The sequence below is a fragment of the Palaemon carinicauda genome, chromosome 23, assembly GCF_036898095.1.
Source record: "Palaemon carinicauda isolate YSFRI2023 chromosome 23, ASM3689809v2, whole genome shotgun sequence".
NCBI lineage: Eukaryota > Metazoa > Arthropoda > Malacostraca > Decapoda > Palaemonidae > Palaemon > Palaemon carinicauda.
In genome coordinates, this window is record NC_090747.1 from 113,785,552 (window position 1) to 113,811,274 (window position 25,723).

At 33.5% G+C, this 25,723-nt stretch overlaps 1 protein-coding gene across 2 annotated transcripts; it reads left to right on the forward strand.

Annotated features, from left to right (window-relative positions):
• Positions 1–3,816: 3,816 nt before the first annotated feature.
• Ilp7 (Insulin-like peptide 7) lies at positions 3,817–25,410 on the forward strand. Of its 2 annotated transcripts, XM_068346909.1 has the most exons (6): positions 3,817–3,898; positions 6,315–6,493; positions 16,500–16,585; positions 18,018–18,181; positions 22,606–22,729; positions 24,631–25,410. In XM_068346909.1, the coding sequence occupies exons 2-6, from the start codon at positions 6,479–6,481 to the stop codon at positions 24,830–24,832; spliced, it is 591 nt and encodes a 196-aa protein (XP_068203010.1). In that variant the 5' UTR covers positions 3,817–3,898; positions 6,315–6,478; the 3' UTR covers positions 24,833–25,410. The 2 variants fall into 2 exon arrangements, with proteins under 2 accessions (XP_068203010.1, XP_068203011.1); XM_068346910.1 differs by lacking the exon at positions 3,817–3,898 and having other exon boundaries at positions 6,285–6,493.
• The last annotated feature ends 313 nt before the right edge of the window (positions 25,411–25,723 follow it).

The following is a 25,723-nucleotide window of genomic DNA, read 5'->3' on the forward strand; positions in this document are numbered from 1 at the left end:
TACCGACTAACTAGGCCCACAAATTACTATTTGTCACCAAACATTAGTCCTTATTCATCTTTCGATTCATGCTACTTCTGTTATAAATTCTTCCAGTAAACCTATTACAATGGAGCGAGTTTTAAGTCAACAGGGCAAAGAGAAGTTTTCTCATATTAGATATTTGTTCAGTTGGTTAGTATATACTTTGATTTCCAGCGAAACTGGAATTCGCCATTAGAAATGAACGAGTACTGGCAATTTTCTCTGTATAATTAATTGGACTGCGGCATTATAACTAACGTATCGATCGGATAAAATGTAAAGTTTATTTCGGAGTCTTTAAGTTCATTGTTTACATTTGGGAGACTGGTTCCCGGTTCCTTATTGCTCACTCTGCAAAAGAAGTTTGCGGGCACTGTATCACTTTATAGATAAGTGCAAAGCTTTTAAGCTTATTCTTATTATTGTAATTAATCTTATTTTACCTTAATGGTCGTGGGTTATCGTGCTATTTGTATATGCATTGGTTTTAATATCTTCGGTGAGCTTTCTATGTATTTGGAATGACGTATTCAACAAGTTTTTTTTTTCCTTTAACCAATTAACAACTTATAACTTACAAGTACTTAAGCATAAGTTCCCGGATGTATTGTACTTTTACAATACCCATCCGCAACGTCTTTCTTTTCAGTTCCACATGGATACAGGCACAGTGAGCTTCTGATGCCCCCACGAGAGACTTGGATACTATGTTAGTGTTCTTTTTAGTAAATATCACCTAACATAAGACTTTTTGAAGCAGCAATAGTTCCAGTACCCACAATACTTACAAAGGGCTATCAAACTTAAGGTAAGGAATACTGTAAATATGCCTACATGTTATGATAATTTGATAGACTCATGGCGATGTAGGCTACTGTTTGCCAGAACAGAGCAGTGAAATTGTTTAATATTGGTGTTTCTCTTGGTTTGAAATATAATATAGAATTAGGTTTACGGTTTACAAATCAAACACAAGGTTGAGATTTTGTTAGAGTAAGCTTAGGATATTATTATTATTATTATTATTATTATTATTATTACTAGCTAAGCTACCCTAGTTGGAAAAGCAAGATGCTAAAAGCCCAAGGGCTCCAACATGGAAAATTAGCTCCGTGAGGAAAGGAAATAAGGAATTGAATAAACGATATGAGAAGTAATGAAAATTAAAACAAAATATTTTAAAAACATATTTGATTTATAAACTATGAAAGTACTTATGCAAGCCTGTTCAACTCAAAAACATTTTCGGCGAGTTTGAACTTTTGAAGTTCTACTGATGGTAGTTTAAGGTGGGTGGGGGGGGGGGGGGGGGCAACGTGTCCTTTAGATATTGTACTAAGGTAAGGATACGACAGTTTAAGGTTACGCTTTTAGGTTAGGTTAGGTTAGGAACCTTAGGTTGGCTGGTGTTCTTGTGTGTGTGTGTGTTTTTATATATTTTTTTCAGTCAGTTTGGAAATTATGATACTTTGACGCAAATTACAATAACCATACATTTTTTTCCAACTGGGTATCTTGTGTTTATTATGAGTTTATATATATATATATATATATATATATATATATATATATATATATATATATATATATATATATATAATAATAATAATAATAATAATATGATTATTCCTAAATAGATGCCATATCGATTGCCTCATTCATAAATATATTGGTCGGTTAAACAGACTCAGAAATAGCACACGTGCCCCATTCTTCCAAAAGTTAAAAAACCTGCAGCGAATGTTTCTATGTTGAACTGGTTGACGTAAGTCTCTTTTTATAGTTTATATAGGAAAGATTTATTTTAATGTTGTTACTGTCCTTAGAATATCTTATTTTAATTTTTCATTAGGCCTAGGCTACGTCTCTCGTAGTTTATTTCATTTCCTCACTGGGCAATTTTTCCCTGTTGGAGCCCCTGGGCTTATAGCATCCTGCTTTTCCAACTAGGGTTGTAGTTTAGATAATAATAATAATAATAATAATAATAATAATAATAATAATAATAATAAATTAGTTACATCATTCATGTTATCGACTGTAGTGTTACGCTAACATTCGAGGTTCAATGTATCACTGCATAGAATCTTCAGAGATCTTGACTTATCTAGTTCTCAAGTCAGTTTTATTTCCATCTAACTTTCCAAAACAATTGATTACTGCATATCCCATACCGTCCATGCATATTCATCAAAATGGGAATAATACCTAATCATACAAAAATAAATATAAAGATTAATGCAACAATGAATGCTGGGAACCTTTTCTTGTTTGGTACAAACGTAACTGTGTCCAGGTGTGACTATCTGAGCAAGTTCAATTTCATAATTTTCTCTTCTACGCTTTTTTTCACTTTCCACTTATCCTTTGTGCATTTCTTCTCGTCATAAGCTTGCTTCATATCTGAAAATTCTCATTACCTCCGCCAAAGAAGTTGGTATGAGGTTATGTTTTACCCCCTGTTTATGTGTGTGTGTGTGTGTGTGTGTGTGTGTGTGTTTGTGAACAACTTCCTGGCCACAATTTTAATCGTAGAGTAATGAAACTTGCAGAGATTAACTGTTATGTAAAAAGCTGGAAATTATCAAAGTTTGGAAGGTCAAGGTCAGGGTCAAGCGAAATGTCAAATTCACGTAATCAGCCATAAGTTTGGACATCATTGTCACAGCGAGTTCAAACTTGGTCCATAGTTGTGTATGAAAATCCAAGCCAATTAATACATGTTAAGGTCAAGGTCAAGCAAAAGGTCTGCGTTCTACTGAGTGCCCCTCTATAGTCAATTTTTTTTAGCGAGGCAGATTTGCACCGACTCGTAATGGTACCCCTTTAGCTTGGAAAAGTTTCCTGATCGCTAATTGGTTGGACAAGATAATTCCAACCAATCAGATAGCAGGAAAAATTTCCGAGCTACAAGGGCACTGCTGCGAGTCGGTGCAAATGCGCCTCATTAAAAGAAATTGACTATAGTTTCTCATACATTCCCCATATCTTCACTTTTATTGATATTTGAAATTTAATCCTTTTGAAGTGGTTTCATTCGATTTATCTAAGTAGGTCTAAGAAAGGAAGAGTGAAAAGACTTGATTAGAGTCCATCGATATCACTAATAAGACGAAAGTAATAACTCAAATTAAGTCTTTTCAATTTCTGTCGTGACTCTAATACAATTTTATGCTTATCACGTGTCAGCTTTCGTGATTTCTACACGATTTCTTCGTCTTCTTCTTCTTCTTCTTTTTATTATTATTATTATTATTATTATTATTATTATTATTATTATTATTATTTATTATCTATTAATTGTTGTTTATTATTTATTATTATTATTATTATTATTATTATTATTATTATTATTATTATTATTATTATTATTATTATTATTATTATCAGCCAAGCTAAAACCCTAGACGGAAGAGCAAGATGCTATAAACACAAGGGTTCCAAAAGTATCCCAATGAGAAAAGTAAATAATGAAATAAATAAACTGTACAAGAAGTAATGAATGAAAATATAAAATATTTAAGATCAGTACTAACGATAAATTTATCTTTCATATATAAGAATATAAAGAGGGACTTGTGGAAACCTGTACTGCGAGTTTGTACTTCTGAAGTTGCACCGATTCAACTGCCAGATTAGGGAGATCATTCCACAATCTGGTTGCAGCTGGAATAAAACGTCTGGAATACTGTATCCTATACTAATAATGATATCGAATTCTTAATGTACAGACCACTGCTCGCTGTACTTTTAATATATTTGATTAATACAATATCTTCTTTCTATACCAACAGATGGCACTGCAATCACGTGATGGGGAAAATGTAAAATTTTCATTGTTGCTTCGATGTGGAACTGGGTATAGATATCACAGGTATGTATATGAATACCATTGTGTATGCTTGCCAGGAATTAAGCTCGTATAGACCTATTTCGAATTTGTCCTTTATTTCAAAAGTGCCAGAACTTGCAATTCTTCAACAACTAATGAGTCACTTAGAAGAAGTAGAAATTTTGCCAGACAACTAGTCTGCTTACAGAAAATAATACTCTACGGAGACTGCTATCTGTTCTGTGGGTTCTCTTCCTTGAGGGTACACTCGGGCACACTATTCTATCTTATTTCTCTTCCTCTTGTTTTGTTAGTTTTTATAGTTCATGTAGTAGATATTAATTTTAATGTTACTGTTCTTGAAATATTTTTTTTTTTCATTGTTTCCTTTCCTCACTGGGCTATTTTCCCTGCTGGAGCCCCTTGGGCTTATAGTATTCTGCTTTTCCAACTAGGGTTGTAGCTTAGTAATAATAATAATAATAATAATAATAATAATAATAATAACAATAATAATAATAATATACTGGAAATTAATGGGCTGACACTGTTCTGTTATATAAAGAATTATAATTTTAAGCATTGTTACCATAAGGAAATTCTTATCAGAATAATTTTTATTCAATTTGTCATATTTGTTAATCAACAAACTTTTGAAAGTAATTAATGATTCTAATTTTTAAAATATATTATTTAATGAGATCATTACAAACGTAAACACGTAGCTCATCATTAGAATCATCTTGAGGATCCTACATTAATTAAGGGATTTTCTTTCATTAATACCAACATCTAAAAAGTAAATATTGACTCTAATTTTTGAAAACCACAGCAATAATATTTTCATTTATTATTATTATTATTATTATTATTATTATTATTATTATTATTATTATTATTATTATTATTATTATCATTATTATTATTATTATTATTATTATTATTACTTGCTAAGCTACAAACGTAGTGGGAAAGGAAGATGCTATAAGCCCAGGGGCTCCAAAAGGGAAAATAGCCCAGTGAGGAAATGAAACTAGGGAAAAATAAAATATTTTAAGAACAGTAACATCAAAATAAACTATATAAACTATATAAACTGTAACAACATAAGAGGAAGAGAAATAAGATAAAATAGTGTGCCCGGGTGTACCCTCAAGCAAAAGAATTCTAACCCAAGACAGCCGAAGGCCATAGCACAGAGGCTATAGTAATAACCAAGACCAGAGAGCAATGGTTTGATTTTGGAGTGTCTTTCTCCTAGAAGAGCTGCTTACCATAGCTAAAAAGTCTCTTCTGTCCTTACCAAGAGGAAAGTGGCCACTGAACAATTAGAGTGCAGCACTCAACTCATTTAGAGAAAAATATTTGATTGCATTGTAAAAGCTTAAAAAAGGCATAATTCTGGAATTATCTACTTGAGAATCCCTTAATGCAAAGATCACTTTTTTAGAATCTTGTCTTTGAGAAGTTGATAATAAAAGTCTGATTCTCAGTGTAGTTCCATATCGTCTCTTGCTCTTGTTTAATTTATGCCATATTCTGGAAGTTTCACATGCGCCATTTTTCAAGTTTTTTGTCGTGTAATAAGGATTGTAATTCATTAATATATCAATGAATTTATCATTGTGATAATAATCATAAAAATATTCATAATAACATTACTAAGGATGACGGGGTTAATAATAATAATAATAATAATAATAATAATAATAATAATAATAACCTTATCATCATTATAATCATTAGCACTGGACTTTTAGCCACAACGAATTTATTGTAAGACACCACAGCTAAACTTCATTTATAAATTAATAAGTCGGGTAAAACTAAAAGAAATGCGATTGTATTAGTCTATGTATTGAGATGAGTCACGAACTCACATACAGTACTATGTTAATCTATTTTATTTTCATGTAAGTCTTTACAAGAAAATATCCTCATGAACCTTACATTCAAAGCAATAGAACGCCCAAGACAGTGTCCTATTATTATTATTATTATTATTATTATTATTATTATTATTATTATTATTATTATTATTATTATTATTATTATTATTATTATTATTACTTGCTAAGCTACAACAGTATTTGGAAAAAGCAGGATGCTATTCGCCCAGGGGCTCCAACAGGGAAAATGAATTATTCTCTGCAACCTCGATTTTGAAGAGAATTTACTCCGCAGTAAAGATAGCCATAATTATCTCTTAAAATCTCCCGAAAGTGTTTTTATCACACAGCTCAGAAGAAACCTCAACCATAGTTAATATCAACACTCACGGAGGGATTACGAACTCCCAACACCTGAGACAAGAGGTTTAGCCAATGGGAGGGTCGGAATGAATGGGATATTCTTTCAGCCAATGGGGAGAGGCGATGCTGGAAAAGGCGTGTGGGACGAGAGAGAGGAGCCTTGTTGCTTGAGTCGTGCTACGCTTTTACTTAAGACTTCATTCCAGTGTCAAAGCCTCGAGGGGGAAGCTGGCGGAACTGGAGGGCTGCTGATAACGGAAGAAGGAGCGGGGCGGTCGAGTAAACGAGGCCCTAGCTTTCAAGACGAGGAGCGCGCCCTTTGGGAGGAGTGGTTTGACGGCGACTTCCATCCGGGGGGAAATCTTCACTGATGAAAAAGGATATGGTGAGTTGAGTTTCTTCGTGAAAGTTTAGTATTTGTTGGGGATTTTGAAATAGTTTTTGCTTATTCAATAAGACTTTACAATAGCCATGGTGTTATTTTTATTTTTGGACTCGAAATGGAGCTTAATGCATTGCTAAGGACTAAAAAACATACAAAATTGCCATGTATTGCAATTTGCTAGCAATACAGCGATTTTTGCAAGCAAAAAAAATCTTTTCGGAAATTTAATTTTGCTCAGATGGGAAAATATAGTATTTTGCCCTTGTAATCACCAAATTATGAGAGCAATTGCAAGAAAATGCTATTTTCTTGCAATTTAGCAATATCGCAAGCACAAGATATACTGTTAAACTCGAATCCGAAAAGGAAATAGATGAGGAAACCATTTTTCCTTTTATATAATTTTCCTATTTTTCCCTTTACCGTGCGTGGGTTCGAGTCCTATCATGGAAGGAGGAAGAGCTACTAGGAGTTACAAGGATTTTACATGTCTCAAAGACTGTTCAGTCCATCCGCGGAGACTATTTGCTCTTGGGTAAAGCGACTTAGTTTAAACGTTTAGAGAGTTTTTATGATCTTGCCTGACTTATTCTTGAATTCTTTCCCCGTGTTACTGTTCATATTGAGAGAGAGAGAGAGAGAGAGAGAGAGAGAGAGAGAGAGAGAGAGAGAGAGAGAGAGAGAGAATTACAAGGATTTTGGATGTCTCAAATTCATTTTAGTCCACCCGCGGAGACTCCATTTGCTCTTGGGTAAATCAATTTTTTTAAACGTTTAGAGAGTTTTTATGATCCTGTCTAACTTATTCTTGAATTCGTTTACTGTGTTACTGTTTACTACATCCACCGGAAGTATGTTCCGTGTATTTGCTACTTTGTATGTGAAGAAATGACCTCATTGAGTGGTGCTGTATCTTTTCAATTCCAGAGTTTGAGGAAGAGAAACTTCATTTATTTCCTCTAAGTATTCGAGAATTTTATCGGGGAGCGATTCCAAAATGTGTGAAGAGATGATTAGTATATAGACATTAGTAATATCCATTTTAAGGAAATATGGCCAGTGGGGTTGTATGTCTGTCTGTCTGTGTAGATTGCCTTACCTTGTGTAAGACACGGGCTCTTGCCCGTAAAGGGGTTGTATGTAAAGCAATAAAAGATATTCAATGATTATACAACAATACGTTTTGGATACCTTATTAAAAAAAACCCGCAATTTTAATCGCAAATTCTCCGTAAAAATATAGTTCTCAGCCGTGTTTCTGTAAAATACAGGCGACCGTAATTTTACCCTACTTTGTTATTATATTTAACGGTTTGTTGACCGTAATATCACTCCTTTACGTCAATATATTCGTTTTTAAAACGGTAAGTGCTTGGCAACAATTATCCCAAGATTTTTACCGTTTTTTACGGTAAATTTTCAACAGTGTAATACGCAACATTGACAACATTAGCGCATGGTCATTTATTTGCTATTTGGTTCATTAGAAATACCCCAAATAGATTGTGGATCTCTATACTTGCTTTTCTCTATTCCGAAAACTTTTTTTTTTCCTCACAGGATCTGAGTTTTCACTTCCGACGAGGTTAGATCCAATGATATTTTTTTCTGCCTGTTACTTTTTTCTGTTTAGACCCTTCTCTAATTAAGGCTTTCAGTTGTCCATTTTTTCCGGGGTTTGTCATAAGAATGAGAAAATATATATTTTTCTCGATTTCGTAGTTCGGAGGCTTCCCTTTGCGATTGGAATAATTAGTAAATATTTGAATTCATTAATGAAACTTTTCAAAAAATCTATTCTTTTTCTCCTTAATAGTTTATATAATAATTTATCTATCTAATATTCAACCATTCACTAATTTACCTATATTTTACTTAGCTACCTATTTATTCATTCATTCTTTTATTTCATAATAAATTTTTTTAATATTTCAATTTTCCATCGATATGTTTATCGATTAACTCATTCATATATCAGTTTCAGTTCACTTTTTCAAACAACGGTACATACAAGTGCGTAGCTACAATTTCATGGGAAGAAGTAAATGCGTTTACTTATTGATAATTGCGCAACTTCTACTTGAAGATCATTTTAGAAACTGTAGTTTGAATCGAATTATCGTAAAGAAAAGGATAATTCTCTATAACTTATGTTTTCTTTGTAATGTTAAAACAAGGCCTGCCTGTAAATAAGAAAAAAAAAAAAAGATGGCGAAACAATCCAAACAGGACATGTTCCCAAAATGTGGTAAAAATTTAAGTGGTTTTGCAGTTCACGTCGTACCTACGTCAAGTACTTAAATTAAGATAAATTTATTTTTATTTGTTACCTTCGCCAACGAAGTTGGAAGGAGGTTATGTTTTCCCCCTGGTTTGTGTGTTTGTTTCTGTGTGTGTGTGTATGTTTGTTTGTTTGTGAACAGCTTCCTGGCCACAATTTTAATCGTAGAGTCATGAAACTTGCAGGGATTAACTGTTATGTAAAAAACTTGAAATGATTAAATTTGGGAAGGTCAAGGTCACAGTCAAGCAAATTGTCCAATCCACGTAATCAGCCATAAGTTTGGACATCGCTGTCACATAGACTTAAAACTTGGTTTATATTTGAGAGTATGAATATCCACGCCAGTTAATACATGTTAAGGTAAAAGGTCAAGGTCAAGAAATAAGCTGCCACGACGGAGGTCTGCGCTCTACTGAGTGCCCCTCTAGTTAGGGCTTGTGTCATTTTGATACTTGGGATGATACTGCATTGTGTATCACATGAGAGGTATTGAATTACTTGGGGTTACTCATGGAGACTGATAGTTTAACCCTTTCACTGCCAATGGTGACTTCAGCAAAGCTTCTGACGTAACAAATTATTTCAAGACCACAAAAGCCTTACTTATAGTAAATTCTTTTCAGTGAGGCAGATATGCACCGACTCGCAAGGATACCCTTTTAGCTCGGAAAAGCTTCCTGATCGTTGATTGGTTGGACGAGATAATTCTAAACAATCAGGTAGCAGGAAACTTTTCCGAGCTAAAAGGGCACCGCTGCGAGTCATTGCATATGCGCCTCATTAAAAAAAATTGAGTATAATGGCAGTGAAAGGGCTTAATGGATTTCACTGCCTATGTAATACCTGTTATATACCTAAAAGTAGATATATCTATATAAAGTGTCTGAGTATATTTGAAAGGTATATTTAAAAATATGGAATTTTCAATAATTTCTTTTAAATATTCTTACAATGAAAGTACTCTTAATAGCATTTGTAAGTTAGATAAAAATAGAAAAAGAGTTTAATTAAAATCAATGATCGCTTTAACATATCCTTTGTATTTATTCATAAAATTTACACAATCTTTGTCGTCTTCTTCATTATTATTATTATTATTATTATTATTATTATTATTATTATTATTATTATTATTATTATTATTCCCTACCTCCTAATATAATAGAATAACGATAAGAGAATTAACAATATACTGTTATATGAGAAAAGTTAAAATTTCCCATTCAAATTGCCCATTGTTCATGTTTGTGATTATATATATATATATAGATATATATATATATATATATATATATATATATATATATATATATATATATATGTGTGTGTGTGTGTATATATATATATATATATATATATGCATATATATGTGTGCATATATATATATATATACATATATTCTGTATATCTGTGTGTATGTATTATCGAAAATAACAAATTATTGCTTTCTCCACTCAGTACTGTTTGTAAAGAAAGGGTCATTGCTATAACCTCAACGTTTAAAGCCACGGTACCACTTAGGCACCCCAACAAAATTCAAAAGTTGTAGATGAAAAGATTCATAAAAAAATCTTTAGCTATTGTATGCACCTCGTCTAGGTGAAGGACATTCCAAAATCAAACCATTGTTCTCTAGTCTTGGGTAGTGCCATAGCCTCTGTACCATGGTTTTCCACTGTCTTGGGCATAGAGCTCTTGCTTGAGGATACACTCAGGCACATTATAATTTTTTCCTTCTTTCCTTTCCTCACTGGGATATTTTCCCAGTTGAAGCTCTTGGGCTTATAACATCCTGCTTTTCCAGCTAGTGTTGTAGCTTAGCTACTAATGATAGTAATGATGATAAAATGTTTTCTTATGTGATTCCAGCTGTCTATGAAAACTGGAAAACTGGATGATGATAAAACGTTTTCTTATGTGATTCCAGCTGTCTATGAAAACTGGAAAACTGGATGATGATAAAACGTTTTCTTATGTGATTCCAGCTGTCTATGAAAACTGGAAAACTGGATGATGATAAAACGTTTTCTTATGTGATTCCAGCTGTCTATGAAAACTGGAAAACTGGATGATGATAAAACGTTTTCTTATGTGATTCCAGCTGTCTATGAAAACTGGAAAACTGGATGATGATAAAACGTTTTCTTATGTGATTCCAGCTATATCTATGAAAACTGGAAAACTGGAAATCATGTCTCGTCACGGAAATCCTATATTCCAGATAATTTAGTTCTGAAGTTATCATTAGGAGATAATGGAGTACTGTAAAGTTAATTTCCACTAATTCTGCGACTGTCAATTTCATTTGAATAGTTGATATCAGAATTATCAACCAATCTCTCATAAAATCTAAATTTATTTATGTGTTAATCTTTAGTCACATTCTGAGACAGGTGTTGTGAGGGGCCGAGAGAAGGTTCTGACTCAAAGACAGGATGAAAGCAACTGAGTGAGTTTAGTATAGAACACTCTCCTTTATATACAAAAGCTTAATTCAACAGGAAATTTCATGTTCAAAATCAACACCGTTACCGATGAGAAAAACAGATATGTTTTTTCAGGTTCTTTTTAGTGCGAGGGGAGAGTGAAGATACAAGCATAATATATACACAAAATGAACTATGTACGATAGTGTGATACACGGTTGGTACAGAGTACTCCATTTCCCTGCCTGAGATCAGTGACTTATGTCTCAATGAATGGCTATAGGTTTATCGGGGTTAAGTACCTCTTTTAGTATTATCCCATCTTTTTATATTAAAGAAAAACCTGAATGATGAAATAATACTGTTTTCTAAAAGATGTCTTTGGTATTTCGTGTAGCTGGTTTGTGGTGGCCTATTGGAAACGTCCCTGCCTGGCGCTCTGCTGGACAGGAGGTCGAGATCGAGTCCCGCTAAAACTTGTTAGTTTCTTTTGTCCCTGCAACCTCACCATCCTTATGAGCTAAGCATGGGGGTTTTGGGGTGAGCGTATAGGTCTACCTGCCGAGTCTTTCACAGCAATTGCCTGGCCCTCCTTTGCCCTAGCTTGGGTGGAGAGGGGCTTGGGTGCTTATCAAATGGATATATGATTAGTCTCTAGGGCATTGTCCTGCTAGCTGGGACATTTTTCTGCTAGATAGAGCAATGCCCTGACTCCTGCCTTTACCATTCATGAGTGGCCTTTAAACTAAATGTAACTCACACCAAATCAATAGGCATTAAAGCCTGTGGCTGGTAAATTATTTCCCAAACCTTGAATCTCACATGTTTGCTGGCTAGAAAAATATCACGATAAAGAGATGTAGTCTTTGCACTTTCAACGAGACTAAAAGCATAATCACCCTAGGGGGATATGATAGCTTAGAGTACTACAGAGAAGAAAGGCCATTACAAAGATCTCCTATACATTTACTTAAGATTCGTTATTATCTATTTTAGACGCAAAGGAATACCTTCTCTAAATATAAAATTACTTTGTACATATCTAGGACCACATAATTGAAATACATCGATATTTCCCTCAGTACCGAAATGTTTTAAATATTGCAAAATTCTTTAAAAACGAAAAACGGTCAAAGTCAATTTTTAATCTATCATCCATTAAAGACGCAAAGGGCTGCCATTCTCTATATACAAAATTACTTGTTCAGGACTACATAGCTGAAATGCATTTTTCCCTTAGTACAGTATTGTTGCAAAATTGCAAAATTCTTTAATGGAAACAGAAGTCAAAGTTTATTTTCCTCTCAAATTGGATAAAATGCATTATTTTTATATGCAAATCACGAATATTGATGTAAAATTACAACGCACTGCAATCTGCTTAAAGCACAGGGCTACTGCAATCAATACAAAATTTCCCACAATGCCGCACATATGTCGAGAAACGTAAACAAAAACAAACCTCTGATATTATTATTATTATTATTATTATTATTATTATTATTATTATCACTTGCTAAGCTGCAACCCTAATTGGAAAAGCAGGATACTATAAGCACAAGGGCTCCATCAGGGAAAATAGCCCAGTGAGGAAAGGAGATAAGGAAAAACTACGAGTGAAGTTTAAGAACAATAACAACATTAGAATAAATCTTTCATATATAAACTATAAAAACTTATAAATAACAAGAGGAAGAGAAACAAGATAGAATAGTGTGCCCGAGTGTACCCTCAAGCAAGAGATCTCTAACCCAAGGCGCTTGCAATAACAAAAGAACGTTGTATAAACGTATGTATGGAAATGTCCTTGCTTCCTTCCCACAAGACCCTTTACGTGGCGAAGACGATGCCTCCCTAAGCGGTATTTGAATGAGTCCTACCAATCTCTTAGAGCCAGGAGATCCTTCTGGCTCCGACGGAAGTTCCCCATACTCCCCTCCGCCCATCAAGAGCCCGAATAGTATTTTCCAACCCACGCCCACACTGACTGGAGGCAAAAAATAGAGTTAGAGGGATAGATGGGTGGTTAGAGGAGGGGTAGGGAGAGTAAAAAAAATGTCTTTGATGGGGACTTTTAAAGTAGATATCTTCGAGGACACAACATAATAATGGAGATCAAAATAGAGGATTATCTTTACTTGGATGGGACGAAGGCAGGTTTTAGCTACGAATCAGCTTACGTATACTAATGGATCTCTCTCTCTCTCTCTCTCTCTCTCTCTCTCTCTCTCTCTCTCTCTCTCTCTCTCTCTCTCTCTCCATTGAAAAGAATAAAAGGGAAGCCTTAGGAAAACAATACCGAGTTGTAAAAAATAGTAAAACATTACTGGGACTTTGACAAGAGCTGTTTACCTTTTAGTTCTCTCTCTCTCTCTCTCTCTCTCTCTCTCTCTCTCTCTCTCTCTCTCTCTCTCTCTCTCTCTCTCTCTCTCTCTCTCCATCGAAAAGAATAAAAGGGAAGCCTTAGGAAATTACAAATTAATACTACAATACCGAGTTGTAAAAAACAGTAAAACGTCGCTGGAACTTTGACAAGAACTGTTTACCTTTTAGTCTCTCTCTCTCTCTCTCTCTCTCTCTCTCTCTCTCTCTCTCTCTCTCTCTCTCTCTCTCTCTCTCTCTCTCTCTCTCTCTCCATCGAAAAGAATAACAGGAGAGCCTTAGAATATTGCAAGATAATACTACAACACTGAGTTGTAAAAAATAGTAAAACATCACTGGAACTTTGACAAGAACTGTTTACCTTTTAGTCTTTGTGAGATAATGTCCGATGAGGTGGTAGTAAGAGAAACGATTTTATTAGATACGAAAGATAATATTATACACTATTGAATATATAAATACAATTATCAACGAAATCTTATGTCTAAATTTTGATTAGGAAAGCAGGATAGATCACAGAGGGATTGATAGGGGAGGAGCATTGAGCATTAACAATTTCTGGATCAATTCTGTTGTATGAAATATTTGATTTAAATTCTACTCATGAGCGGCAGAGGGAAGAGACATGAGGGAAAACAGCTGAAGAACGGAATGATTTTTCCGTAAGTTCTGGAAGCGTTCCACCGAATTACCATGGCATTAAACCATATAATGTAAAATGTAGTTTTTCCATTAAATCTTAAGATATGTAAGATTAAGAATATATATTTTTGGGGTATTGAACAATTTTCGGATAGGGTTGAAACAATCACGGTGCACATCAGACCTATAACCTAAGTGTTTTTTTTTTATTTATTTATTATTTTTTTTTTTCATTTCCTGAATTTTACTGTAATCTCATAAGCAAATAACTTTTAGCACTTGGTTCCCTCCTCACCCAGCTAGGACCAAGGGAGACCAGGAAATGGGCAAGGAAGACACATGGGATATACCACTGGGGCTTCAAAAACCCCATTTCTTATAAGCAGGGTCAGTAAGGTCCTTATTTCCCCTTTGAAATCTATCAGCCTGAGCTTGAATACTAGACCAACAGATTGCGTGTCGCTATAATGTCACTGAGCTTCAATTGGAAAAAAAATTAATTTCATGACATGGACTTAAACATTGTTTAAATATATTGAGATCCATTGAAAGCTCTTTTGATAAAAGTAACGGTTCAGTTTAATTTAGTTTAATCCAAAAATATTAGGAATTGTTGTTGGTTATGGAATCTTCTCTATGTGATAAAGAGCAAGTGTCTGGCTATATATATATATATATATATATATATATATATATATATATATATATATATATATATATATATATATATATATATATATATTCCGGTCAATATATTATACATACATATATATATATATATATATATATATGTATATATATATGCATATATATATATATATATATATATATATATATATATATATCCCGGTCAATATAATATATATGTATATACATATATATATATATACATATATATATATATATATATATATATATATATATATATATATTTACATATATATTCTTTCCGGTCATGCTCAGCTCTACCCGTTCTCCAAGTAAGGGGAGGGGAGTAGTCATACCCTGATGAGAGGAGGTTGCGTTTGTGTGCATATCTAAATATATAGCCGATATTTTGACGGGTCGCGTACACTAGCATAGGTAATACTGATGTGGTATTTGTTACTGAAAAAAAAAATTAGCTTATCAGATTTTGGTCATTGTCAATTTCTGTTACTTGTCACTTTTTGTTCCTTATCAGATTTGGATACTTTTCAGATATTGTTACTTATCAGATTGTAGTTCCTTATCAACTTTGTTCACTTATCACGTCTTGTTACTTATCAGTTTTCCTCACTTATCACAATCCCGATCCTTCACCGCATTTGATAAATAGATGAGCTACTATAGATAGCGATATATTATTATTATTATTATTATTATTATTATTATTATTATTATTATTATTATTATTATTATTATTATCATCATCATCATAGTCATTGTCATCGTTATTGTTATTGTCATTGTTATTATTATTATTATTATTACTAGCTAATCTACAACCCTCGTCGGAAAAGCAAGATACTATAAGCCCAAGGGCTCCAACAGGGAGAAATAGCCTAGTGAGGAAAGGAAATAAGGAAATAAATAAACGATATGAGAAGTAATGAACAATTAAAATAAAATATTTAAAAAAAGTAACAACATTAAAACATATATTTCATATATAAACTATAAAAAGACTTATGTCAGCCAGTTCTACATAAAAACATTTTCTGCAAGTTTGAATCTTTGAAATTCCACCGGTTCAACTACCCGATTAGGAAGATCATTCCACGTGACTGAATTATAGTTTTGATAATGTTTGTGTAGGCCTATATCTAAATATATATATATATATATATATATATATATATATATATATATATATATATATATATATATACATACATACATTTATATATATATATATATATATATATATATATATATATATATATATATATGTATATATATATAATCACCATCATCATCAACAAGTAACTGTCCACACCAGGACAAGGCCTCAAATATGTTCTACTCGTTTCTGTTTATGATCTTCCTATACCCTCAGATTTTCTTAGCTCGTCAGTCCATCGTGTTCTCTTCCTTCCCCTGTCTCTCTTACAATCTCATTATATACCCTGCGCAAGTCCATTCCTTATTCTTACATGTTAAAATATCCTCTACTTTAATTTGCTCTCGTATCCATAAAGCTCTTTTTTCTGTCTCTTAGTGCTATTCCTACATTTCTTTCCATAGCTCTTTGAGTTTTGACTAGCTTCTTCTTCTCTCTGTTTCGAAACAGGTCGTGTTGGTGTTGGCGGCAACTGTGACTCTCATATCATCGACGTCGGCTTTCGACCAGAACCTCTTGCAGCGCATCGACAGCAGGCAAGTGGTCTTAGAAGAGAAAGTCAGGAAAACTGAGGGGATATTCTATGACTTTTGCAAAATTCATAGCTCTTCGGAGAGTATGACTTTTGCGAAATTTATAGATTTTCGGGGAGTTTGACTTTTGCGAAATTTATAGATTTTCGGGGAGTTTGACTTTTGCGAAATTTATAGATTTTCGGGGAATATGACTTTAGCGAAATTTATAGGTCTTTGGAGAGTATGACTTTTGCGAAACTTATAGATTTTCGGGGAGTATGACTTTTGCGAAATTTATACGTCTTCAGAGAGTATGACTTTTGCGAAATTTATAGCTCTTCGGAGAGTATGACTTTTGCGAAATTTATAGATTTTCGGGGAATATGACTTTAGCGAAATTAATAGGTCTTCGGAGAGTATGACTTTTGCGAAATTTATAGATTTTCGGGGAATATGACTTTTGCGAAATTTATAGATTTTTGGGGAGTATGACTTTTGCGAAATTTATAGCTCTTCGGAGAGTATGACTTTTGCAAAATCTATAGATTTTTGGGGAGTATGACTTTTGCGAAATTTATAGATTTTCGGGGAATATGACTTTTGCGAAATTTATAGATTTTTGGGGAGTATGACTTTTGCAAAATCTATAGATTTTTGGGGAGTATGACTTTTGCGAAATTTATAGCTCTTCGGAGAGTATGACTTTTGCGAAATTTATAGATTTTCGGGGAGTATGACTAGCGAAATTTATAGCTCTTCTAAGAGATAATGTCACTTTAGCTTACGGTAATTTATCAAACTGAAGTGGTATCCCTTCATATCCTGCGACTTTTGCATTATTTGTAGTTCTTAGAGGAGATTTAATCACTATACACTGTTAAAAAAACCGTAATTTTAATCGGAAATTCTCCGTAAAAATATACTGTTCTCAGCCGTATTTCAGTAAAATACAGGCGACCGTAATTTTTACCATACTTTGTTCTTATATTCTAGTGGTTAGTGACCGTAATATCCCTCCATTACGTCAATATATCCGTTTTCAAAACGGTAAAAATCCTGGATAGAATGTTGCCAGGCCTTTATCGTATTTAATGCTAATTTTCAAGTATAGCCTACAGTAATTTAAAGGGCATCACAGCTTCGTATACTGTAAATATTATTTACTAATGGAACAAGTTTTAGAAAATTCCTGAGATTGACTTTGGAATTGAATATCTTTGGTGCCAATGTTCCATAGGATTATCTTACAAGCCTCAAAACAATTTTTTTTTCTTTTTTTTTCTTTGAAGAGTAACAGTTTTTGCTTAATCGTGGACAAAATGTTCACTATGCTATACATTTTTTTCTGTATAATCCAGACTTGTATTCGAAGATGTTATTTTTTGCTAAAAAGCTTCATTTAATCATTTCTTTATTATCAATTCTTCTTAAAAACTTCCTGATATAATTCTAGGACGGTTAGCGAGTGGGAAGCAGCGTGGAGTGAAGAGAGGCTGGCACTATGTCGGGCCAGGCTTAGGCACAACCTGGACGCCATCTGTGGCAAAGATGTCTACCGTAGATCGCCCGGCCAGGTACGCTACAAGAGGAGAGCTCCGAAATGCCATCGGGCACAAGGTTAGATATGTTGAACGATAGCAAATTCTGCTGTTTTATTTTATAAACCGAACCCGAAAAAAAGAACCCGAAAGAAACGAGAAAAGGCGAGGGTCAATATGAGTTGTGCGAGTCTGGCCTGTAAAGTGAGCAATCTGGCTGTCGCCTGTGGGATTCAGGAGGCCAGAAATAAGAAACTGAATGATTAATGTTAATTTGTTCTTCTATGTTCGTATTATGCTATGGAAAATATAAATCATCCTTGTATTTTGTCTTGCCGGACATTAGATAGTCTTCCAGATTTTCTAACCAGTCTCCGATATTGTGTTGAAATTATCAGCTGAAACATCCTCCTAAGAATAGGCTATCGCTTACCCTCAAATATTCATCACTAATGTCTCTATGCTCCATTTGAGCCAAATCATTTATAAGAAATTTCCATTAATCTTTGTCTTGCTTTTATTGTTATCTTAACTTTCTGCATAGCCCAGTATTCATTTTTTTTCATCTTCCTAAACTAACAGCCCAAGGCTTCGAGGTTCTTTGGGCCCCCCGACATCCCCCAGGCGCCCCTCCTCCAGGAGACCTATTTCACACTCTCTTTTCGTACAATATATTACAATAATATTACAACTGAGGTAAATAATTGCTTCAGTTTTCATTTAGGTGGCATTTTGCTCACAACATAAGCTTTTAATGATATAGATTTTCTGATATTTTTGGCCATTTTTTGGCCCACATTATAGGCTTTTAATGATATTATAGATTTTCTGATATTTTTGGCATTTTTCCCCAAAACATAGGCTTTACATGATGTTATAGATTTTCTGATATTTTTGGCATTTTTTCCCCAAAACATAGGCTTTACATGATGTTATAGATTTTCTGATATTTTTGGCATTTTTTCCCCAAAACATAGGCTTTACATGATGTTATAGATTTTCTGATATTTTTGGCATTTTTTCCCCAAAACATAGGCTTTACATGATGTTATAGATTTTCTGATATTTTTGGCATTTTTTCCCCAAAACATAGGCTTTACATGATGTTATAGATTTTCTGATATTTTTAGGTAATTTTGCCCACAATATAGGCTTTTACTGATGTTATAGATTTTCTGATATTTTTAAGCATTTTTGCCCACAACATAGCCTTTTAATGATGTTATAGATTTTCTGATATTTTTAGGCATTTTTTGCCCACAACATAGGCTTTTAATGAGGCTATAGATCTATAGATTTTCTGATAATTTAGGTATTTTTGCCCACAACTTAGGCTCTACATGATGTTATAGATTTTCTGATATTTTAGGTAATTTTGCCCACAACATAGGCTTCTAATGAGGCTGTAGATTTTCTGATATGTTTAACTTCTTATCATCTATCTACAATGGCAGTTTTTGTACATTTGGATGTACATACATATTTCTATTTGATGTGTGCATGTGCACTCGTATGTGAATATGTAATACCTACCTTATTCCAAAAGCAGTTATCTTGTGAAAATCCTCGAATAAGAAACAAAACTCCTACACAAGAATCTAACATTTCACAGATACCTATTATTATTATTATTATTATTATTATTATTATTATTATTATTATTACCTAAGCTACAACCCTAGTTGGAAAAGCAGGATGCTATAAGCCCAGAGGCTCCAACAGGGAAAATAGCCCAGTGAGGAAAGGAAAAACGGAAAATAGATTATTTTAAGATGAGTAAAATAAATATCTCCTATATAAACTATAAAAAAAAACTATAACAAAACAAGAGGAAGAGAAATAAGATAGAATAGTGTGCTTGAGTGTACCCTCAAGCAAGAGAACTGCATTCAAGTCCTCTTAAAATAACGCTACGATATTCATAAAAAGCTTTTAGAAAATGTTAAAGTTTAAACACTGGTCGATATGTCAGTTATAAAACAATGGAATAATTGGGTAGCGTTGGGGGACGAGGACGATATTGATAACCAGGGAGGCAATGCGTCATATAACAGGTGCAGCCGTTTCTACGCCACTGCAGGATAAAGGCCTCAGACATGCCTTTATTCGTGTCTTGGGTTTGGCCATTTCATCACCACGCTGGCCAGTGCGGACTGGTGATGGTGGCAGACTTTGGTCTGATCGCTCAAAGCAAACCAGTCTAGTATGAGTGGCCCTGACTATAGTCAATTCTTATTTGTGAGGCAAATTTGCACCGACTCGCACGGGTGCCCTTTCAGCTCTGAAAAGTTTCCTGCTCGCTGATTGGTTGGCTAGGATAATTCTAACCAATCAGAAAGCCGGAAACTTTTCCGAGCTAAAAGACACCGCTGCGAGTCAGTGCAAATGCGCCTTATTAAAAAAAAATTGAGTATAGTGCAGCTTTCATTTTAATTCGCATTTATTCCTTAGGATTAAATTAAAATATTGCGTATTATCATCAATAGAAAATTCATTTCTAGGATTTTTTTTAGATAATTTTACCTAGCTACTTAACCTGTTTATATATTTCTTTGATGCGAAGTATGCAAAAAAGACAATTGCAGACATGTGCTTTGTCCAATACCTCTTCGAGCGTAATGTGTGACGGGCCGAGAGAGGGTTGTGAACTCAAAGGCAGGATGCAATCAACTGAGTACTTTATTAAGGAACACTCTCCTTTATATACAAAACCTCAAGGCAACAGGAAAATACATGTTCGAGAAAGTGACAATATTACAGAGGAAAACCGGAGACATGATTATTCAGGTTCTTTTTAGTGTGAGGGAAGAGCGCAGATACAAGCATAATATATACAAAATAATTTATGTACGATCGTGTGACACACAGTTGGTACAAATGCGATGCCTGAATGCTATAACCCCAGGGGCTCCAACAGGGAAAATAGCCCAGTGAGGAAATAAGAATCGAGAGAAAAACGGTAAACTTTTACCTTAATCATATTTCGGTGGAATAAGAATTCGTGGATAAACGAATAAATACAATTCATAAACAAACAAACAGCAAATTAAATTAATCACAGATTATCGTAGTGACACCTGAAATGTTGATTACGCTTTGGTGAGAAGAACATTCACCAGTTGATTGATAGATCTTATCCTCTAAATGTTTAATAACTGTTAGTTCAGGGTTCTGCAAGTGACGTCACATTCTGTACTTCTTACACAGGTAGAATAAGCAACGAAGCAAATTAGTCACACCAATTAACCTAACTTAACACCTCAAATGTTGAATTTATTTCGTCTAAAACTTTTTTTGGGGCATGTTACATAATCTGACATGTATAACCAAACCCTAGATCAGTCGGTAGAGTCGTGCTGGCATGGTTTCCGGCCCACAGGTTGGGGTTCGAATCTCCACCCGGCCAGAAGCTGTTACCATAAAACGAATTCTAAGTGGATATATATTCCCAAGATAGAATTCGGTATCAAATGCCTTTCGTGGGGTGATATTTACATTAATTGAAATCACGTGTGCTTGTGATATATGTTCATATGTGTATATATACATATATATATATATATACATAAATATATATATATATATATATATATATATATATATATATATATATATTATATATATATATATATATATATATATAAATTGTGAAGGATTTCCTTGCGATCAAGTTACAACACTACAGTACCCTTTAATTATTTTAATATATGAAAATGACAGAGGAAACCAGAATGAAGTAATACACAATCATAGTTTAAAAGAAAAATTTAATAACAATCTTATGATAAATTTCTCAGCCTCTGAATCGAACACATTTAGATAGATACATAGTTCTGCGATCCTTGTCTGAATTAAAAGAATTAGAGGATACTGTAGAATTATAACTTTATCGCCCTGAAACCCCTAATACACACACTCACACGCTATATATATATATATATATATATATATATATATATATATATATATATATATGTGTGTGTATGTATATATATATATATATATATATATATATATATATATATATATATATATATATATATATATATATTCTCTCTAGACTTTGACCGAACCAGACATAGCATAAAATCAATATGAAGAATGGGAAAAAATGTGTAAGAAAGAGACACGAATGTTTTAACTGACAAACACATCCTCACTAAAACAAAAAAAAAAAAAATCTTACAAATCATTTTAAAAAGTGTCCATTGATCTAATACAACCCTTTCCATAGCTAAATGAAACGTGAAATTTTCTTGATGTTCTCAGACGTCCTTAGTTCCGTAAGTGGCTAGTACAGTGGTAACGTGTTCGCCTAGCATTCTCATGGCAGCAGATCGATCTTGGGACTGTGAGTTTAAACTGTTTACTGGGGAGGCCTTTGCTGTGGTAGAGACTACACTGGGGGAGCTAGGCTTGCCCGGGTAACGTTCCGGTGAGCATCTATTCAGATGGAGCTGGAACTGAAACTAGACGCCTTTAACCTTCAACAATATCTTGCAGGTGGAACGAACAACAACGATGATAACAAGACATCCACTGTTAATACCATTATGAGTTACCCTCCGGCCTCCGCGGATGTTAGACCGTCCCTCCCTGACACAGGCCAAAACACAGAGGAAGTAAGGTGAGTTCTGGCGTTTCCTACTGAAAATGTTATTATTATTATTATTATTATTATTATTATTATTTCTACTACTACTACTATTATTATTATTGTTATTATTATTAATATTATTATTATTATTATTTCTACTACTACTACTACTACTACTACTACTACTACTACTACTATTATTATTATTATTATTATTATTATTATTATTATTATTGCTTGCTAAGCTATAACCCTAGTTGGAAAAACAGGATACCATAAGCCCAAGGGCTCCAACAGGGAAAGTAACCCAGTGAGGAAAGGAAACGAGGAAAAATAGAATATTGTAAGAACAGTAACAGCATTAAAATAAATATTTCCTATATCAACTATGATAACTTTAACAAAACAAGAGGAAGAGAAATAAGATAGAATAGTGTGCCCGAGTGTACAGAGGATATAGCACTACCCATGAAAACAGATGAAAACCTCATTTTAATTATATATCATCTTATTGTATGTATATTTTTGTTAATAATCGAAAGATACCATATGTGAAAGATCTATTTCAATGTTGTTACTATTCTTAAGATACTTTATTTTAATTGTTAATTACTTCTCATTTAGTTTATTTATTACCTTATTTGCTATGCTCACTGAGCTATTTTCCCTGTTGGAGCCCTTGAGCTTATGGCGTCCTCCTTTTCCAACTAGGAATGTATCTTAGCTAATAATAATAATAATAATAATAATAATAATAATAATAATAATAATAATAATAATAAAACAACAACAACAACAACAACAACAACAACAACAACAACAACAACAATAATAATAATAAACTGGAACCTTTTAGGAAAAAAAACTTTTTTTATCTAGATAAAACAGATTCACATAAATTAGTGTTTGTGAATGTCAACATTGTTTCTTTTGGTGTGGCTGAGTTAATGGCTGGGGTAGGGCTGTATCTGGTCTTGCAATAATTATCATTAATATGAGGAAGCAAATCAGATCATTAGTCGTGAATAATGTATTTCATTCAATGTCGTTGTACAAAGAAATCCATACAATTTAATTGAAGTTAAAAATAGTAAAATAAACTGAAAAAATAATTCCATAAAATTTAATTGAAATTAAAAAAGTAGAATTAAGTAAAGTTATCGCATGAAGTTTTGTGTAAAAAAATGAAAAAAAAAATATAGAAATTAAATGTTTTCTAAATTCCCTTCCAGGGACTTGAAAGATGTTATTATTATTATTATTATTATTATTATTATTATTATTATTATTATTATTATTATTATTATTATTATTATTATTATTATTAGCTAAGCTACAACCCTAGTTAGAAAAGCAAGATGCTATAAGCCCATGGGCTCGAATAGGGAAAAATAGCTCAGTGAGGAAAGGAAATAAATGATGAGAATAAATTAACAATAAATCATTCTAAAAAAGGTAACAACGTCAAAACAGATATGTCCTATATAAACTATTAACAACGTCAAAAACAGATATGTCATATATAAACTATAAAAAGACTCATGTCATCCTGGTCAACATGACTTGGTGGTCATGGACACTGATGTTTTCTTTAATCCATGAAATTGAAAATCATTGCTTTTGAAAATGCTTTTTCCGTCAAGCTATTCAGCAAATTGAAACCAAAACAAATAGATAAAAAACAATCATTTATCTTAGGTGGTCTAGGTCTAGTTTCGCACTTTTCTTTTTCTTTACAGAGAAATGCTTTTTCCATCAAGCTATTCAGCAAATTGAAACCAAAACAAATAGATAAAAACAACCATTTATCTTAGCTGGTCTAGGTCTAGTTTCGCACTTTTCATTTTTCTTTACAGAGAATATTTTCTTAGAAAAATATAAAAGGGTCAAAGCTTTCTCGTCAATAATTGTAAACTTTTCATCTTTTTCAGACCACCTTTTCTAAGCGAACAGCAAGCTAACCTTTTTGTCACCACCTGGATGAGGGGAAGGAGTGTTGAACACGGTCGTCGTCGCAGACAGTCTCAATCAATCACTTCAGAGTGTTGTACTGCAGTAGGGTGCACATGGGAAGAATACGCTGAATATTGTCCAACTTCCAGTAGAGTACGGCCTGGAGTTATACCAATCTAAAAAGTGTCAAATGTCCAGTGTCCAGTCTCCGGTAGAAATCGACCTTGAGTTATACCAATCTAAAAGTGTCAAATGTTGTCCAGTTTCCGGCAGAAATCGGACTAGAGTTATACCAATCTAAAAAGTGTTAAATATCCATTATCCAGTTTCCGGCAGAATTCGGCCTGGAGTTATACCAATCCAAAGGTGTCAAATGTTGTCCAGTTTCCGTCAGAAATCGGACTAGAGTTATACCAATCTAAAAGTGTCAAATGTTGTCCACTATCCAGTTTCCGGCAGAAATCGGCCTGGATTTATACCAATCTAAAAAGTGTCAAATGTCCTTTGTCCAGTTTCCGGCAGAAATCGGCCTGGAGTTAAACCAATCTAAAGGTCTCAAATGTTGTCCAGTTTCCGGCAGAAATTGGACTAGAGTTATACCAATCTAAAGGTGTCAAATGTTGTCCAGTTTCCGGCAGAAATTGGACTAGAGTTATACCAATCTAAAGGTGTCAAATGTTGTCCAGTTTCCGGCAGAAATCGGACTAGAGTTATACCTATCTAAAAGTGTCAAATGTTGTTCACTGTCCAGTCTCCGGTAGAAATCGGACTAGAGTTATATCAATCTAAAAGTGTCAAATGTTGTCCACCATCCAGTCTCCGACAGAAATCGTCTTGGAGTTATACCAATCTAAAAAGTGTCAAATGTCCATTGTCCAGTTTCCGGCAGAAATCGGACTGGAGTTAAACCAATCTAAAATGTGTCAAATGTTGTCCACTGTCCAGTCTCCTGCAGAAATCGCCCTGGAATTATATAAATTCGGTGTCAAATATCTTCCAACTTCCTCAAGAATACGGCCTGTTGTTATTTCGATTAAAATACTGTATTTAAACAAATTTATAGCAGTTTCG

Bases quoted from the DNA above. Each gene is read 5' to 3' on its own strand.
- Ilp7 (XM_068346909.1), top strand. The intron at 16,586-18,017 runs GCAAGTGGTCTT...ATATAATTCTAG, and splicing joins TTGCAGCGCATCGACAGCAG to GACGGTTAGCGAGTGGGAAG. The intron at 18,182-22,605 runs GTTAGATATGTT...AATATCTTGCAG, and splicing joins GAAATGCCATCGGGCACAAG to GTGGAACGAACAACAACGAT.